Consider the following 16,891-nt stretch of genomic DNA (forward strand, 5'->3'; position numbering starts at 1 on the left):
ATCGAACCGCTGGCCACGCTTCCAGTCAACCCGAAAAGACTTTCCATCTGGATGGCATTAAATCCAGCAATGCGACCAGCCGCCGCGGCGGCGCCGTAAGCCCCCAAGACACCTGTCGGATGGAATCCTGCGCGATGCAGTGTTGCGCTCAAGCAATTCCCCAGACGACATGCAATTTCATAGCCAACTGCCACTGCCTCTACAAAGAGCCGGCCGCAAATGACAACCCCTCGGTGCTTTTCAATCTCAGACTGAGCAAGTGCCGCAGATATGACAGGGGCACCGGGATGCAATGCCGCCCCAATGTGCGTGTCGTCGCAATCCATCGAGTGCGCCAGTGCTCCGTTGAGGAGTGCCGCGTATTGCGGCTGAAGCTGTGAAGAGCTTCCGACAACGGTCGCAATCCCAGGAGCGGAAAGACTCTCAACGGCTGAGAAAAAGTGCGCGGAAGATTCGACGTTCTGTGTAGCAAAGGATACCAAGCCGACATAGTCCAGAATGCCTTTCAATACTACCTCAGCCACAGGCTCAATGTCGAGCCGGTGCTCTGCTGCAAACGTAGCCAGAAGGCGAGTAGTCTGTGATGTCTTCATTGAATCCATCTGTGCAGTATTTGCCATGTCTCAGCAGGCGTTTGCGAGTTACTATCGATGACCTGGCTCTCCAAGCGTACTATTCTGTTTGTCGATCTCAATATTGACAGTCATACCGGAAGTGGGCACGGAGAATGTAGTATGCTCATAGAAATTGGCAGTGAGATCAAGGACAGGCCTGGCTGGAGCTTTGAAAGAGAGGAGATCATGGCTCCTTTTCCTTGCCGCCTCGATCGGCCCGGGGGACATGATGCACAATGTGTCGATCTCCACCAGATGGTGGTCTATTCAGGACACATTCGTGCCAGTTTCCTACCATTCTCCATATTGACACCGAACATTTGGCGAGGTGGAGATGAAACTCGGACTTTAGCTAGCTCAGTTGTATTCGATCTCGCACTGGGCCGGCCATCCATGTCTTGGAACTCAGGCCGATGACGCCCTTTGTTCCCACCAGGACAGATTCCATCAATACGGCTGAATGATTCTGCATGGATTCCCTACTAGGTACTGGTCTAGCGCGGCTAGGATATCCCTCGCGGTATCCCGGCCTGCGACACCCTTCGTCAACAACTACCTAAGTTTTTCTTTTTGGCTCTCTGGCTCCCCGCCAACCCCCCCCCCCCCCCCGAAAATGCATTATACTTTCAAAGCTGCTGGTGCAAACATATTCCTTGCTTACAAGAGAGGAGAGGGAAATCTTGTACATGCTCAAAGTTGAGGACTTCTCCGAGCAAAGCAAACCATCGCACTGGCCTGCCTGTCGCCTTCGGGAGCACCACAATAGCCAGCTTCTACAGCAAGCCGCAACCAGCTCTCCACACCCTGAATATATATAATGGCGACGCTGACTGTCATATCTCTTGCACAAGAGTACTGCTGCGAACCTTACAAAGGTGGTCTTCGAACATTACACCAGTGTAATCCTGCGAGTGACGCTACGATGGGTCGTGATATCGACCAATGTTGAGTCTGTTAGCCCAAGGCCCCCTGGCCTAGCAGTCTGCGTCAATACACGGAGACTAGTAGCTATGCCCAAGTAAAAATCGTAGTCTTCTCAGAGTGTTTGAGAATGCAAGCAAGAATAGCTGCTGGCTGACATGAAGCTTATCTGATTGATTGACGCGACATGATTCGCTATCTCTCCGTGGTCCGACGTTCTTCCGAGACATTAGAGAGCATTGTACGCTACTGGGGGGCGTCCAACCTTCATCCCACTACAATCCTGTCTGGTATCTTTATTCTCCATCACGACACCGGATAGACTCAGTAAGCATTTTCGCTCTGTAACGAGAGTACGTGACACTCGAGGGAAATTGGAAGGAGAATTCGACCCCAAACCGAGATTGTGACGTCTCCATCGGGATCCTTTCCCAACTGCAAATCTCCTTGATCTTTTGACGAATACTTCGCGACCCGGCAATCCGAAAGTCCAGAACAAAGAAAGTGATCATTGAGCAGGTTTAGAGAGAGAGAGGGATTCCCTCCTTTCCTATCCCCTCCAAAGATATGCTGGCTCCACAGATCTGCAACAGATGCCGCAAGCAGCGGATCAAAGTGCGAAAGAGCCCGGCCTTCGAGAGGTCAAATGCTGACGTTGATTGCACAGTGCGACTTGCGTCTGCCACAGTGTAACAACTGCCATAATGCAGACGCTGAGTGCATGTTTCATGACGAGGCATTGATGGAAGATATCCCGTGCAGGTTCGTCTTTCTCGCTCTTCGATCTCGACGCCGACCATTCAATGCTGATTGCCAGTGCTGCTGCAGTTATTTGTACTCACTACAAAAACGGCAGAAAGACCTCCAACGCGAGCTCAATGTTGTAACGAATGGCGCAGCCACTGCTGACAACGCTTCTGCGCTGGGATTTTTCGATTTCGACAAGCAAGATTTTCTCATTAGAGTAGGCGACGAAGAGTCTGCGTCATCGTCTTGGCCGATGTTCGCGTATCTCGGATCTGGGAGCTTAGCACGCCTCCTTCAGCACCTCCTGCGCAGCGCACTTGCATGGCACCTCACCCATGGCGCCATCATTCCGCCACGTCTTGTTCCATCAGAAGACAAGCCGCTGCTATCATCATTGGATCCTCGACTTGAAGACTTGCCAGCGCTGCTTTTACCGGTGCCATCAGACCAGCGAAAACCTCGGCCAGAGTTGCATACCCTTCTGCCCCGGGCTGTTCAACGTGCCATTATCGACCACTACTCGAGGACTGTGGCGCCTACATTCCAATTTCTACCAAGGGGGCAGGTCGCTAGTCTCGTTCAGCTCGAGAATCCCTTGAAATGGAGCAGCTCCAACAGGGATGCGCCCCAAGCTTGGGCCTTGAGTATTATATTTGCGGTCTCGACCTCACTGCTCAGTCGCGATCATGCCTCGACTGCGATGGCAACGATCGCGACGCGGTGTGCCGAGGATTTGAACAAGCTGTCTCAAATACCGATATCAACGACAGAGCCAATTGATACGACTAGATGGACCTGTCGGGCGATGTGTGCAGTCGCTCTGTGTTCCCTCATCGACGCAACACCAGATCGTCTCTGGGAAAGTCTTGGAAGAGCCGTCTCCGCCATCGAGTCATTGCGCGGGCGATACAAGATTGAGAACACGGAGATCGATGAGCCGTTCTGGAGACTTGAGCTGACAATGCTCAAGTTGGAGTGGTAAGTCCCTTTCGAGCGTTGATGGTAGCTTTGGACGCGTTTCTGGAGCACCCTACCGCCTTGCCATCCTTTGCTAACAACGCCCCAGTTTCACCTCGCTGTACCTTTGTCGGCCATCTTATTTTTGTGAAATGTACCTAAAAATCGGGGTGGAAAACGTGCCAACTTCGCATTACCCACACGATGGCAAAGCTTTTTTGACCTCTTTGTACAACGTTACAACTCAAGTCAACTCGATTCCAAGACTCTCCGCCACAAGTCTGGAAGACTTTATTCCAAACCCATACAGGCTCGACTCTACAAGGGTCATGGATCATAAGACCATCTCTCCAGAGACTGCTACTCTCTACATGGCCTTGCACCCGCTATTCACTACCTTGAACCTAAATCCCACGGCGGCTTCATCATCCTCATTACTCTCTGGAGTGAATGAGGTTTCGCCGTCATCTTCGCAAATGCTTAAATCCATCGCCATGTCTGCATGCGCGCTGATTGACCACTTTACTCTCCTCAATGATGAGGGCCAGGTACTCAGTCTCTGGCTCACGGCGGGACGCACGCTTGAAGCCGGAGCCCTGTGGGTATTCTATCTGGTTCGTAGACGTATCACGTTGGATACGGGACAAGACGGCGGATCTCTTACGGCGAGTGAAGCAGTAAGTCCCTTGCTGAAGGTGTCTGCTCTTTTGGCTTCGTTCGCGGCGCGGTGGAGCCCCGGTGTTGCATATGCGAATTCGTGGCAAGCGTTGGTCGATCTGCTTTGGGGGATGCTGGGTTGAGGGATTCCAGCCTCCTTCCCTGCTGGGACAGGGCAGTCACAATTTATTGCCATCTCGTCACTGGCTCAATGTCAACTGCAGATCAACGACATGAAGTCAGTCAAGCTTTCCCGGAGCTAAATCCGGGAGCAGGTGGTGTTACCGCCCAAGGTTGGAGGATTGAATGCCCTTGACTTTCTCAATTGAGATGACTAGAGCCCGCCAGGTCAGAAGTGAACTGCAAAGTGTCCTCAGATCAGTCCCCCTCCCCTTGAGCTAGCAACTAACTTTCTGTCACTGTCATCAGCTTCGCGAAGAGTTTCGACAGCTATGCTCGACGCGCGATGACTCGAACATCCCACGTATGACATTGGCATACAGAAATTCTTTTACCGGAGCGTTCGAGACCCCGCTATGACCGTCGGCCGTGTTCAAAGCAAGAGTTACTGCACAGTGGCTAACTGATCATCATCCCCCGGCCGGAGCGAAACCGCTGGCCAGAACATGCGCGGGGGCCCCACTCATGCACGGAGACCGAATGATCAAAAATTACGAATAATCAAAACCAGGTCAACACAGAAGCTGCACAACAAAAGGTTGAACGTTTGCACATCTCTAAATCCTGAGCAAGACTCTCTTCTTCGAGTATAGAAGACAACTGTACACCACGCTCACTGAAATTAGTCTCAATCCCTCCCCAAAAGTACGCCCCATCCAAATATGGCCGACGTCAAGCGTTACGATGTAATCGTTGTTGGAGGTGGCAACGCTGCGCTTTGTGCCGCACTTTCTGCTCACGAATCTGGGGCAAAGACAGTCGTTCTCGAAGCGGCGCCAAAGGAGCTTCGTGGTGGCAACAGCCGATTCGCCTCGGCGTGCTTTCGAGTCGTTCACAACGGTATGCAGGACATCGAGCCGCTCATTCACCCAGACAACAAGTATTTGGTCAAAAGAGCACGACTAGCCCCTTTCACCAAGGACCGGTATCGGAAAGAGTTTCAGGAGACGTCCAAGGGCCACCATGACAAAGCGATCATGGGGACTCTTATCGACAACTCGCTTGACACTGTGTACTGGATGCGCGACAAGGGCGTCAGATGGACCATCGCCCTGAGCAAGTTCTTCACCGAAGAGCAGATCACACGGGACGTGGTGGACATCAACCCGGGCTTGTGTCTCATGGCACAAGACGAGGGGATCGGCTTGACGGACAACCTTTGGGCTGCGGTGGAGAAGACTTCGATTGATGTCTACTACGGCTCTCCGGCATGCGACTTGATCGCCAAAGGTGACACGATCCAAGGCGTGCGAGTTCGAGGAAGTTCTCAGTTCATCGACTTCTACGGAAATGTCATCCTCGGTTGTGGAGGGTTCGAAGCCTCTCCCCGTCTCAGGCGTCAATATCTGGGCGAGGGCTGGGACCTTGTCTGCGTCCGAGGAACGCGGTACAATACGGGGACCATGCTGGAGAAGGCCATTGCAGCCGGCGCCGGGGCCGCAGGTCATTGGGGCGGCTGCCACGCCGTTCCCATGGACATCAACTCCCCCGCCGTTGGCGACTTGCGGCTCACCGACAAAATGAGCCGCTACTCGTACCCCTTTGCAATCATGGTTAATAAGGAAGGCAAACGGTTCATGGATGAGGGCAGGGACACGTTCGAGCTGACATACGCCGCGACCGGGGATCTGATCGGCAAGCAAACCGATTCGACCGCGTTCCAGATTTTCGACCAGAAATCCCTCATCACGTTGGAACCAAGGTACTCTACCGGCAAGCCGGTAGAGGCTGAGACCCTCGCGGAGCTCGGCACAAAGTTGGGTCTTAACGTGCGTGAATTTCTCAAGACGGTCGAGGAATTCAACGCCGCCGTTCCCGATTCCCCGGCGTGGGATCCATTCCACAAGGATGGCAGATCAACGGGCGACAAGCTGGCGATCCCGAAGACGAACTGGGCTCAAACCGTCGACCAGGGCCCGTTTGTGGCATACGTCGTCACTTGCGGTAAGTGCCTTGTATTTCCCGACCACCATGTAATTTCAAGCTTTGGCTTTTTCCCCCTGACTTTGCCACAGGTATCACTTTCACCTATGGAGGACTGAAGACGGACGCACGCGCCCACGTCTTGAACCACGAGGGAAACAGGATGCCTGGTCTCTGGGCCGTGGGAGAGATCAGCGGAGGTCTGTTTGCGTACAACTATCCCGGAGCTTCGGGACTCGTCAAAGGCTCGGTCTTTGGCAAGATTGCCGGTGCTGCAGCGGCAGAACAGGCCCTCCAAAGCCCAGTTCAGACACGTCTATAGATAGGCCAGTGAGCGTACGGAGGGCGTGACCCGGTCTTTGATATCAGTTGAGATGTTTCTAGCCGAACGGCGAGGAAAACCAGCTCGTAATTAGACCCTCGAAGGAATAAAAAAAGGAAGAGTTCATTAAGTCATGTGAATCCTGTCGCAATACTGTCAAACTCTATGGTATCACCGTGACCTTTCGGAGAACGGATCTGCTAGACTCTAGGGCGTGTTTTTGCGTTGTTAAACCATCCATTTCTTGAGCTAAAGCAAACTGCAGTTTTGATGGGCAGCTGGAATGAAAATACAACTTGGGCGTGTGACACCTCGCAAATGATGCTAATGCGTCCAGACCAACAATCTTGCACGTCGTGCGAATCCGCCAGTGTCGTTTGACGCTACGATTTGAAGCCGTTTTGGAGATATGAGTTACATTCGATCTCATAATTCCGGTGGGAGAAGTATCTAAATCTTAGCAAACCCGGCACCGGGCTCTTTGATGTAGTACGACAGGTCGCCCGCCTCCATCTCCCGTCTGGTCCTACCGTGCCCAAAGAAGTTGAACCGGTTGCGGTGTATATACTCAATGTCGTAATCCTCCCATCTCGGTGAGGTCATGACCTCGAGATAGTGGAGGCTCGAGCCAGGCCAAGGTCCCCAGACGTGGCCATTTCGCTTGTACCTTTGTGATGGAGAATTAGCGGATACTCGATGTATGCCACGGAAGATACAGTTTTCTAGATTGAGAAAACGGGGGCCATCATCAAAGATCTTACCAGGAAGTGCACGATCCGGTCCAGACCAAGTCCTTCATCAGCGACTCCTTGTACTCTTGGAAATCGTCGACGGCGGCCGTTTTGGGAGAGACTGACTTGATTCCGTCATACTGAAGCTTCTGGGCCACCGCGAATGCGTATCTAATGTTGTTCTCGAGGGCCGGCAAAAGGCACCCGTTGGCGAGGGGAAAATTGGGCCCACTTGTGACTGGGAGAACACACGTGTCAGTCTCTATGGTAATATTCTCGTCGCATCAAAGAGGTTGACTGACTGAAATAGTTCGGGATCCCGGCCGCCGCAACCGAGAGATATGATCTTGGCTGCTCTCGCCAGAGATCACGAAGATCCTGGCCCCCATAACCTTTCACTGGAAACGAAGGCCGATAGGATGTGTCGAATCCAGTCGCGCAGACAAGGGCGTCGATCTTGATGGTGTCACCGGTTGCCATACGGAGACCTTCTGAAGTCACGCCGATTATGCCGTCGTTCCGCACCGTCACGTTCTGGGAAGCCAACGCTTCCAAGTAGCCGTGACCCTAGGTACACACCGATGAGGGTCAGACACTGACGGACAAGATACGATGCTCGTTCTGGATCATTAACTCACAGGTGTAATTCGTCGACAGCCAACCTCGAAGTCGGGAACTAAGAGTCGCGGTCAGGTCTGATTCATGCCGAAGGGGGTGGGAAAGCAATTCACCAATCTTCTCAATCAAATCTTCTCGATGGCGCAACCGCTCCTTCATCGTCTTGCGAAAGTTTTCGCGGGCCATCTTCTGCTCCGTCGAGGACTTGAATTGCATCTCAAAGAAGCTGTTGACCGTCGAGTTGACCTCTTTTCTGTACCTGAGAAACTCGTCCTTGTCGTTGGCCCACTTCGTCTTTTGCTCGTCCGAAAAGAAGGATGTGCGACCCTCTGGAGCGAACTCGGCAGCGAACTCGGGCGTGATCCAAGTCTTCGACCGGTTGATAGAGTACAGGTGTTTGGTCTCTGCATGGAAATTGGTCAAAAATTAAGTATGTTACAGCCTGGTATGGTATATCCGTGGTACACTTACTCGGTTGGAGCTGTGGCACTATCTGGATCGCCGAACTTCCACACCCAATGACGGCCACGATCTTGTCGGAGAAGTCGTACTCGTTGTCCCAGGCGGCAGAATGTAGCAGCTTGCCTTGAAAAGAATCAAGTCCTGGAATGTCGGGCCATTTCCAGTTGCTGGTACACACACAATCTGAATTAGAACCCCAGCCAACAGACGAGAAGAAGCTTCAATGCCCGGTACGTACTTGAGAAAGCCAGCCGCGTTGACCAAGATGTCGGCCTCGTCTTCGAGTCGTCTCCCGTCTCGCGTATCGTCGAGGCTGACGACCCATTTCCCGCGTCGATCGTCCCACGCCGCCGCCGTGACTCGATGGCCCAGACGGACAAACTCATCCACCCCGTACGCCCCGGCACGACCTTTGAAGTACTCATAAAGTTCAACGGACCCGACATAGGCACGGCTCCAGTTTGGATTGCCCTCCCACGAGAACGTGTACGCGTGTGCGGGTACATCACAGGCACAGCTAGAAGAGATGTTAGCAAACCAGGAAGCTTTTCGTCAATGAGAATAGCCCGCTTTCCTGTCACCACGTCGAACCATGTACAGACAGAAGAGTGCTTACCCGGGGTAGCGGTTCTCGAGCCATGTGCCCGTCACGTCGGCATTCTTCTCGTAAATTACCATCTCGACATCTCTCTCGGGGAAATTTTCCTTGTAGATCTTGACGGCGGCGATGCCGCTCAGACCGGCTCCAACCACGATGATGCGTATCCTCCTTTTCTGTCCCAAGTACTGGTTTGGATATTGGTATTCACCATTCGCTGCATGTCCATTTACTGAGGTAGTATTTTCATCCGTGCAGTCTTCAGTCGTGATTTTCCCCGTTGTGAATGCAGTTGTGTGATCTTCGGTAACTGTGCTTGCCCCTGCCTGGGGTGCGCCAGCGGTTGTTGAGGCTGTCATGATCATCCCACCCCCCTTATTCGAGCCTGATATTTCGAGGTCTTACAAACTGTTCCGTCACCTGCGAGGACTTGTATGTGCCTTTCTCGAAGCTCGAGTGGGTTAGTCGAGCTGTCTTTTCTAATAAAACAAAGACAGAAATCTTGAGTACTGTCTGCCTTTTTGGGGGAAGAGTCCGGTCAAAACCGAGATAATATAACTCAAAGTAGCGCCAGCAATGATTGGGGCTGAATGTTGGTGAGTTCGAAGAAAGTGGCGTGAGGAATGCGATACGTTGACATGATCCGCGTCTCAATATTTCATAGATGATTTTCCGTGGTGACTGCTATCTACGTCCAGCTTCAACACGGGTTGAAAGCCGAGGCCGTGAGTTGTCCACGTCTCGTAAGTACCTCACATGTGCAGCTATGTTAAATCTTTAGTCTCCTTTTTCGCTCCGAAGCAGGCCGGAGAGATTATGACCCCACACTCGCACACTGGGCTCCACACTTATAATTGATCCACGTCTGAGGAACAAAGCAGTCACGTCCCGTGGAGTTGACATGGACGAAGCATGATACTAGGTATTCCAGCCTAGTCGAACTCCGGCCGGGGCGTTTCAGGGAAGCGGTGGGTCGGGCGGGCCGCTGACAGGTTGAAAGGAGTTCGGAACTGGGACGAAAGAACGCTGCAGGAACTATTTGTCTAGATGGTACTGACATTTCGAGCACTTACTTTCCCTCTGATCGATATCACTCCGATTCTCTTTAACAACGACTCTGAAGCTTTTGGCTCTCGTCACACCAAGTACGACACGATGGCCTTTCGCTCTGGCCCATTCGCACCTGGCGTCGCTTTCATCACGGGAGGCGCCCGTGGAATTGGAAATGCCATCGGCGTCTCGTTCGCGAAAGACGGCGCTCGGGGTGTGGTACTCGTGGACATTCAAGACGAAGAGACGTTCGCGGAGGGAAAGAAGAACGTGGAAGCGTACGGCGCAAAGGTATGAAGCAGACTCGATTGATCTTCTCCTTTCATCGGCGACAGCCATCAGTTCCCTAGGACACCGTTTCAAAAACCTCTAGTCCTCTCTGCCCTATCGAGGACCAAAATTTGACTCAACTTCCACGTCGTTTTTACAGGTCCTGACCATCCGTGCCGACGTCACCATAGAGGCCGAGGTCGAGCGAGCCGTGGCCGAAGCAGTCAAGGAATTCGGCCGCATTGATTATGCCGCGTGAGTCACGAGCCTTTCCCCATTTTTTGGAGGTCGAGCAGGCCCAATTGACGGTTACGGACGGTATGGGCACTAGAAATTTCGCCGGTATCGTCGGCCCTCTGGATGCCAGCTGGAATCTGGACCTCACGGAGTGGAAAAAAGTCATCGAGGTTAACGTCGTGGGTGTCTGGCTGTGCACGAAGCACCAGCTGAAGCAGATGCTCACACAGGACTCACTCGACGTGTAGGTCCCCCTTCCCCCTCGTTGAAATTTTTTCTTTTCTTCCACCCTACTCGCAAAACCATTTTGCCCCCCGTCCTCTGACTGACGACAACTGCCACGTTCTACGGTCCCAAACAGTGAAGATGGCCGAACGCTCCAGCGTGGTTCCATCGTCAACTGCGCCTCGGTTGCCTCGCTCCACGGCGAGGCTGGAGTGACGCCCTACACCGCCTCCAAACACGCCGTCGTGGGCCTCACAAGATCCGTATGTCTACCAATCCGGTGTTGTGCCGTTTTTTGAGCCGTCCTGCCTCCTGCTAACTGATCACTCCCCGAACGAAGGCCGCGCTCGAGGCCCGCGGACACGGAATTCGCGTCAATGCGCTTTCGCCCGGTTTCATTCGAACCCGAATGCAAGATTCCTTCATGGGCGGTGCTGAGGGTAACGCCGTGCCCGAGGCCGCGCAGAAGTCCTGGGAGCTGTACCATGCCCGACAAGGCCGAGCGGCCACCCCGAGCGAGATTGGCGACGCCGTAGTATGTCTGAGTTCGCCCAGAATGAGCCTCGTCGTGGCTCATAATCTGGTCGTTGACAAGTGAGTTCTCCTCCCACTTTTATTTTAACTCTCCACTCCTTCAAAACCCATTCTGTCCTCGAGCTCAGGTAATGAGATGTATTTTGTCATCCACCATGGCCCTGAACTCTGAGCGACTCTCTGGTTTGAGGCCTTGGGAAATTGGCTGACTGACTCATTCCAGTGGTTTCACTCCCAATATGGGTTGGCAATGAAGGAGGGTTTCGACGACGCGATCCCTCAGGAGATTCTATAGTTCGTCATAGATGAAATACCTAGTATCATTGTTTGCATAACAGTCAAACCCCCTCCAGGAAAACATCAGGGCTGGCCGACGTTCAGAAACCTGAAGATTAAACTCAGATCATGTCCATGTCGGAAGGGGCAGGATATTATTATCTCATCTCCTCCTTCTCCTTCTCCTTCTCTTCCTTCTCCTTCTCTCCCTTCTCCTTCTCTCCGTATAAATGAGAGACTTGTAAAGTACGGATCTCACGGTCACGAGAGTTCAACACTCTCTATCTACAGTACGAGTAGATACTACCTAAGTACTGTACCTAGTATATACTTGACTACCCATTGTCACATATAACAAAATACACGACATCGTATGGATCTTGGGGTTTATCGCTCGCTACTAGGTATCGAAATGATACTCATGGTCGCCAGAAGGAGCCAAACCCAGCCGTTCATGTGCTAATCCTCATCTAACGCTACCAGGATGCCATGATCTTGACACTGGAAGATCCATGTGACACGATGCGGCGCCTGCAGGCGAGAAATTTAGAAACCCGAATACGCTCAAAACTCTCCAAAATGTCTCTGGGCTCTACAATAAAACCCCGTGCCTTCAAGTACCATCTCATTCCTCCTTCATCCTACACAGACGTGCTGCTCTCCTTAGTCCCGACTCCCAACTCTAGGACGATTGTTACCCTTTGGTCTCGGCGGTGACACTCGGGCTTTTGTCCACAGCATAGCTGGCGGGGGTCTTATCATCACGCTCCCCTTTGATAACTGCTTCCTCGATCACGTGACTGGGGACGACGACGTCCTCTTCTTCGAAGTACATGGTCTCCTTGACTTCGAACAGTGCCAGGTAAAGGAGTCCAGCGGCACCCACCACGAAGAAGGCCAGAATTGTCCCCGCCTCCTTGATATATGGAACTCCTATGGAGTCGACACCAAAGTTGACGGCCTCGCCGGCGCCCAGAATAGCGCGAAAAACACCCTGTAGGATAAGTAGATTAGTTACGTTGTCGATAACATTAGTTCTGGCGGAAATGTCACGTACCGTGTAGTTTGCGGCCTTGCGAGGATCATTGCTGAGAGCTGTCATCCACGTTAGCTGTGAATGGAGAATGGTGAAGGAGCAAGGAGCAAGGAGCAAGGAATCTCACATACTGCCGAGAAAGTAGTAAATTAGGTTGGTCCAAAGACATCCGGAGACGAAGTTCATGACAAAGAGGATGAAGATCGGGGCAAAGTTTGGGTCGGTCCAATCCATTCCTTCCACCGGCGGGTTGTTGCGGTCGTAGTTGCGCACCCGGATCACTTCCCAGACCCACGCGGCCAGGAGAGGGATTGCCACAACGGCCAAACCGACGAGCGCTCGGGTTCTACGTTTCCCTTTTGTCATGTCAGCCTTGTTGGATCATGTTCAATAGATCCAAAACACACATTTTTGGTGGTCAAAGATGTACATCAGTGGAATGGAGAAGATGATCTGGAAAATGATGGCCATGAAACCTAAGAGGCACCTTGTGCGCAGATTGTTGTGATAGGCATTGACGGAGCCGCTGTAGACAAGGTACGATTCTCCTGGAATGAAAGCCGGAATCTACCAAGCTGATATCAGTGAGGGTTGCCGCACGAGCAACAAACACTACATACCATGAGCCATAGTCTCCAGTCCTTCAAGGTATAGATTGTCAACCTGACCTCTTCGAGGAAAGGCCTCGATTTGTGGATCACGATCCCTTCACCTGATTCGCGAATGATTTTTTCGGGGGGTAGGAGTAGGAAAGACGCCATACTCCCGACAGTCATGATGACCACAAATGAAATGTAAACAGACGTCGGGCAACCACCACTCGCAGACTGTACTCCGGTCAGTACTCAGGCAATCGGGATGGACGTTTTACCTACCTCGCTCCGGTTGATAATCAGCGGGATGAACGATCCGACGGCACAGCCCGTGGCGAATATGTTGAAAGTGATGGTCACAAACATGCCTCGTTCCTTCTCCTCCGAGTATGAGATTGCGATGTAACCCATGACGATGAGTAAAAGACCGGCAGATGCCTATAGATGGTCAGATCCTAGTCCAACTTGCGCGGGTAGGACATAGCTTGCCCCAATGAGGACTCCGGAGAGATATGGAAACCAAGGGTGGCCATATTGATCAAAGTACCACAAAGCGCCGACGTAGATGATATACCCAATGCAGCCAAGCTTGGAGGTGAAAATGAGCAACTTCAGTGCACCAGATTTTCGAGTGAATGACTTACGAAGCCGGTCAACGCGGGACCGAGCACGTTCAAGACACTTCCTCCGATAAATGACGAGAAGAACCACACCGTACAGGCGGTTGCGTTGGCGATCTGAATAGTTTTGGCGGAGTTCGGTCGACCACCGCCCGCCTGCAAAGGAAGGATGAGTCATATTTCTTCCTTGAATTGATAGGATCATGTTACCTACACCCAACACATTGAGGGAGAGATAAATCCCTGCGGTAATGCCGACTATGAATCCGGCAATAACACTTTCAACGCATTAACGTTAGCAAGCAGGATAGGTGCAGCATGGGGTAGAGTATACTTTTGCCAGAACGGGCTCGAACGACGCGGGCGAGGGATGTGAAAACCCATGATTGCGGTAGCCTGTGTTTGCAGCGTCCTATTCTGGTGGTAATGATGTCGTCTCTATCTTCGTCTCCTTGACGGGCGAGGAGCCACAAGTTAAAGTACTTTATTCAAGATGAAGGAGTCAGAGGAAGTCGTTTCGACTCCTATCTCATTGCACACCCGTAATCAGCGTCTCATGTCTTGATAGCTGTATTCTGCTGGATAGGCGGGCTGGGACGTTCCTGTGGGTATCTGTGCGGAGCCGCCAGCGATACCGGGCCCACATCGGCGACGAGGAAAGCACTAAGCTCCGGTTCGCTCCCAAACCAGGTCTGTTCCCACAGGTCGTCGTGCACTGCGATTGTCACCACGGGTCTGCGGCTGCGCTCCCTTTGGACATGACCTGCTCCTCTACGTCCGCATACCCAACCGCCTAACTCGGGCGCTTGATTGACTGGACTCGCCATAGACAGCCGCGATAGGGCGACGTCGTCCTTTGCATGACTTGGTCTTCCGCTCGACGCGGGCCGAGACTTTTACAATGCTTCGCTCCTTGTGCTATCGCGGAACCTAAATGGACCCGGTGCGTGTCACAGTCATTGGTCAAGGGGAGGTTTAAGGCCAGTAATGAACAGAGTTGACGCAAGGCTAGACGAGCTATGGCAGCCACTCCCCATGGCCCGAAGATTTCACTCAAAACATGGCGCAGAGCCTCGGAATATATGCTCGCGTGCGCTCAGAACTCTCGCCAAAATCATCCAGTGAAGAAACTTGCAATCTTCCAAACTATGAGCTCGGCAAAACCTCATTTTCCAACAGAAGGTGCGTTGCGGTTCGGAAAGCGCCCAGCACTCATCGTCATTGATGTGTGCAATGCCTACCTCACCCCTGAGTCTCCGTTGTACGCCCCTGACCGCTTCAGCGCGGCTCTGAACGTCATTGAACAGACCATCGAGCTCTTCCGGTCCTTGAATCTGCCAATTGTCTTCACCAAGATATCCCTCGGTACCGCCGGCGCGGGGGGATTATGGTTCACAGAAAAGCTACCAAACATCATCCCGTGTTTCATGGAAGGGAGTGAGCTCGGCCAATATCCAAGCACTTCAAAAGTTTGTCGATATCGTGCAGATCGACCCCGGGTGGAGTTCGAGCTCAGCAAGCAGTTCTCGAGTTGCTTCTTCGGGACCGCGTTGTCGTCTTTATTGGTCAGTATGGGCGTGGAGACGACAGTCATTGTCGGGTTCAGTACCAGCGGATGTGTGAGAGCCACCGCGCTAGATGCAATTCAGAACGGATTCCGACCGTTTGTGATCAGGGACGCCTGTGGCGACCGGGATGAAGTTGTGCACAGCTCGAACCTGTTCGACATTCAAGCCAAAATCGCAGAGGTCATTTCTTCGGATCAGCTCGCGGATGAAATGAAGCATCTGGACAAATTTTGTCAAGACACTGGAAGCTTTCGCAAAACATAGCAGCGTCCCATCTCAAGACGCAGCTGCGACATTTTGGTAGCACTGAGCATCTCTGCGCAACGCCTGATACCACACTCCGGTAGCACACTGCGGTTGATAATCTATCCTTTCATTTCTTCGTTTTAGTACTAGAAATCTGTGTGAGGTGGCTGATGCTCGTGCATGAGCATGGCACAGCGAGCTGCAGGAACATATATGCCCTGAGAGGTGGATCTTTGTCCCAAGGATGGCCAATCTGCCCTCAAAACTGGTCTTGACTGGGAGACTGAGGAATCGGTGTTTATTTCATGTATACTGACTGGCTTACTGTTGACCTTCAACTCAGTTTTCAACGACGCCCATAACTTAACATTCACAATACGCTGCTCGATAGATCAATTTCGAAAAGTAGAAGCATGCGCTGTGCTAACAGTTCAGCTAATCAGAGAATATACAGAGCACAGCAAAACTGCGTCCTCAAGCAGTTCCAGTCTTGTAGGTTCCGAATACGAATGGTTTGGCCGAAAATCGCTCGAGTAGATCGAAAAATGGAATCTCCCTGTCACGCACGCTATGTCAAGCGGACAAGGCACGATAACCATGACTAACTTGACCCCTTGGTATGGTGAATGATTGAGAAGAAACTTAAGTGTGTTGCAAGGTCGATGCGAACCATGGGTCTATTAAGTCAGCTCTTTATCCTATTCTAGCTTCCCATTCTGTCAGATATTCTGGTGGCTGAGCCTGGAAGTTGTTCGAAGAATAAACAAGTGGATCGTGAATGATCATCCCTCACCCGAAGCTATAGTGGTGTTTCTCCGATCGTTCACTTGAGGGCAGCACCGTTTCTCTTTGGCCTTTGACAGGGAGGTGAAAGATTGGTCGATCTTAGCCAATCTTCGAATTATGCAAGTTGACCTGCCTTGTAGGGGAATTTAGATGCGAAATGCTCGGCAATTTGGGTGCGCTGGCAGAGACTTTGTATTAATACAAGATGAAAGAGGACACAGCCGGCGGCTGGTGGAAAGAGTAATCCTTACTGTTGCGAACCATACACCCTCCTTTGATTGCATATAGTCGATCAACTTCTTCAAGGCCCACGTACGGCCCGGTTTACCCATGATACGGCAATGCAGAGCCGTAGTCATCATCTTGGGAGAGCCCTTGAGGCCTTCCTCGTAGAGAGTGTCAACTGTAGCGCTGTTAGTCTTTGGCCTGCCAACCCGGACCAGGTAGTGGGCGTCGGGCTCGAACAACTCACAGGCTCCTTTGTTCTGTTCGAACCATTGCTGCGGTGTAAGTTTATGGGCCTCCTGGATCTGATAATCGTTGCAGTCGAGACTGCCGTAGCCTCGTCAGTTTCGGCGTTCTGCAGACACACTCTCAGGGTCAGACGTACGAGTAAGGAACAATCAACATGCCCTGGGGGTCGGGTTTGCCCCGCTCCCCGGGGACATCGACCCAGTAGGGTACATCATCCTCGTAGCTGTCGCTCATCCATAGGAGAGG

The 16,891-nt window shown here is 52.2% G+C and overlaps 6 protein-coding genes across 6 annotated transcripts; 4 read left to right on the forward strand and 2 right to left on the reverse strand.

The window, feature by feature from the left end:
• Positions 1-1,829: 1,829 nt before the first annotated feature.
• On the forward strand, positions 1,830-4,039 carry PV10_00353 (uncharacterized protein; the record flags this gene model as incomplete). The annotated part of the gene is made up of 4 exons (XM_016364416.1): positions 1,830-2,150; positions 2,203-2,297; positions 2,364-3,260; positions 3,349-4,039. The coding sequence occupies exons 1-4, from the start codon at positions 2,103-2,105 to the stop codon at positions 4,037-4,039; spliced, it is 1,731 nt and encodes a 576-aa protein (XP_016228065.1). The 5' UTR covers positions 1,830-2,102.
• Positions 4,040-4,738: 699 nt separating this feature from the next.
• Positions 4,739-6,383, forward strand: PV10_00354 (precorrin 3B synthase CobZ; the record flags this gene model as incomplete). The annotated part of the gene is made up of 2 exons (XM_016364417.1): positions 4,739-6,020; positions 6,092-6,383. 2 exons carry the CDS (start codon positions 4,739-4,741, stop codon positions 6,319-6,321), a joined length of 1,512 nt encoding a protein of 503 aa, XP_016228066.1. The 3' UTR covers positions 6,322-6,383.
• Positions 6,384-6,513: 130 nt separating this feature from the next.
• On the reverse strand, positions 6,514-9,268 carry PV10_00355 (uncharacterized protein). Its single transcript, XM_016364418.1, has 7 exons — positions 8,749-9,268; positions 8,371-8,649; positions 8,142-8,299; positions 7,784-8,074; positions 7,691-7,728; positions 7,355-7,619; positions 6,514-7,290 (listed from the first exon to the last, which is right to left on the reverse strand). Exons 1-7 carry the CDS (start codon positions 9,093-9,095, stop codon positions 7,079-7,081), a joined length of 1,590 nt encoding a protein of 529 aa, XP_016228067.1. The 5' UTR covers positions 9,096-9,268; the 3' UTR covers positions 6,514-7,078.
• A 617-nt stretch (positions 9,269-9,885) lies between these two features.
• Positions 9,886-11,110, forward strand: PV10_00356 (uncharacterized protein; the record flags this gene model as incomplete). Its single annotated transcript, XM_016364419.1, has 5 exons — positions 9,886-10,071; positions 10,211-10,305; positions 10,382-10,531; positions 10,649-10,775; positions 10,853-11,110. 5 exons carry the CDS (start codon positions 9,886-9,888, stop codon positions 11,108-11,110), a joined length of 816 nt encoding a protein of 271 aa, XP_016228068.1.
• A 906-nt stretch (positions 11,111-12,016) lies between these two features.
• On the reverse strand, positions 12,017-13,955 carry PV10_00357 (uncharacterized protein; the record flags this gene model as incomplete). Its single annotated transcript, XM_016364420.1, has 10 exons — positions 12,017-12,316; positions 12,380-12,417; positions 12,490-12,714; positions 12,766-12,925; positions 12,979-13,185; positions 13,234-13,389; positions 13,432-13,539; positions 13,596-13,727; positions 13,786-13,849; positions 13,906-13,955. 10 exons carry the CDS (start codon positions 13,953-13,955, stop codon positions 12,017-12,019), a joined length of 1,440 nt encoding a protein of 479 aa, XP_016228069.1.
• A 635-nt stretch (positions 13,956-14,590) lies between these two features.
• Positions 14,591-15,403, forward strand: PV10_00358 (uncharacterized protein; the record flags this gene model as incomplete). The annotated part of the gene is made up of 1 exon (XM_016364421.1): positions 14,591-15,403. The coding sequence occupies one exon, from the start codon at positions 14,591-14,593 to the stop codon at positions 15,401-15,403; it is 813 nt and encodes a 270-aa protein (XP_016228070.1).
• Positions 15,404-16,891: the final 1,488 nt, after the last annotated feature.

The sequence above is a fragment of the Exophiala mesophila genome (genome assembly GCF_000836275.1).
Source record: "Exophiala mesophila strain CBS 40295 unplaced genomic scaffold supercont1.1, whole genome shotgun sequence".
NCBI classification, from domain to species: Eukaryota; Fungi; Ascomycota; class Eurotiomycetes; order Chaetothyriales; family Herpotrichiellaceae; genus Exophiala; species Exophiala mesophila.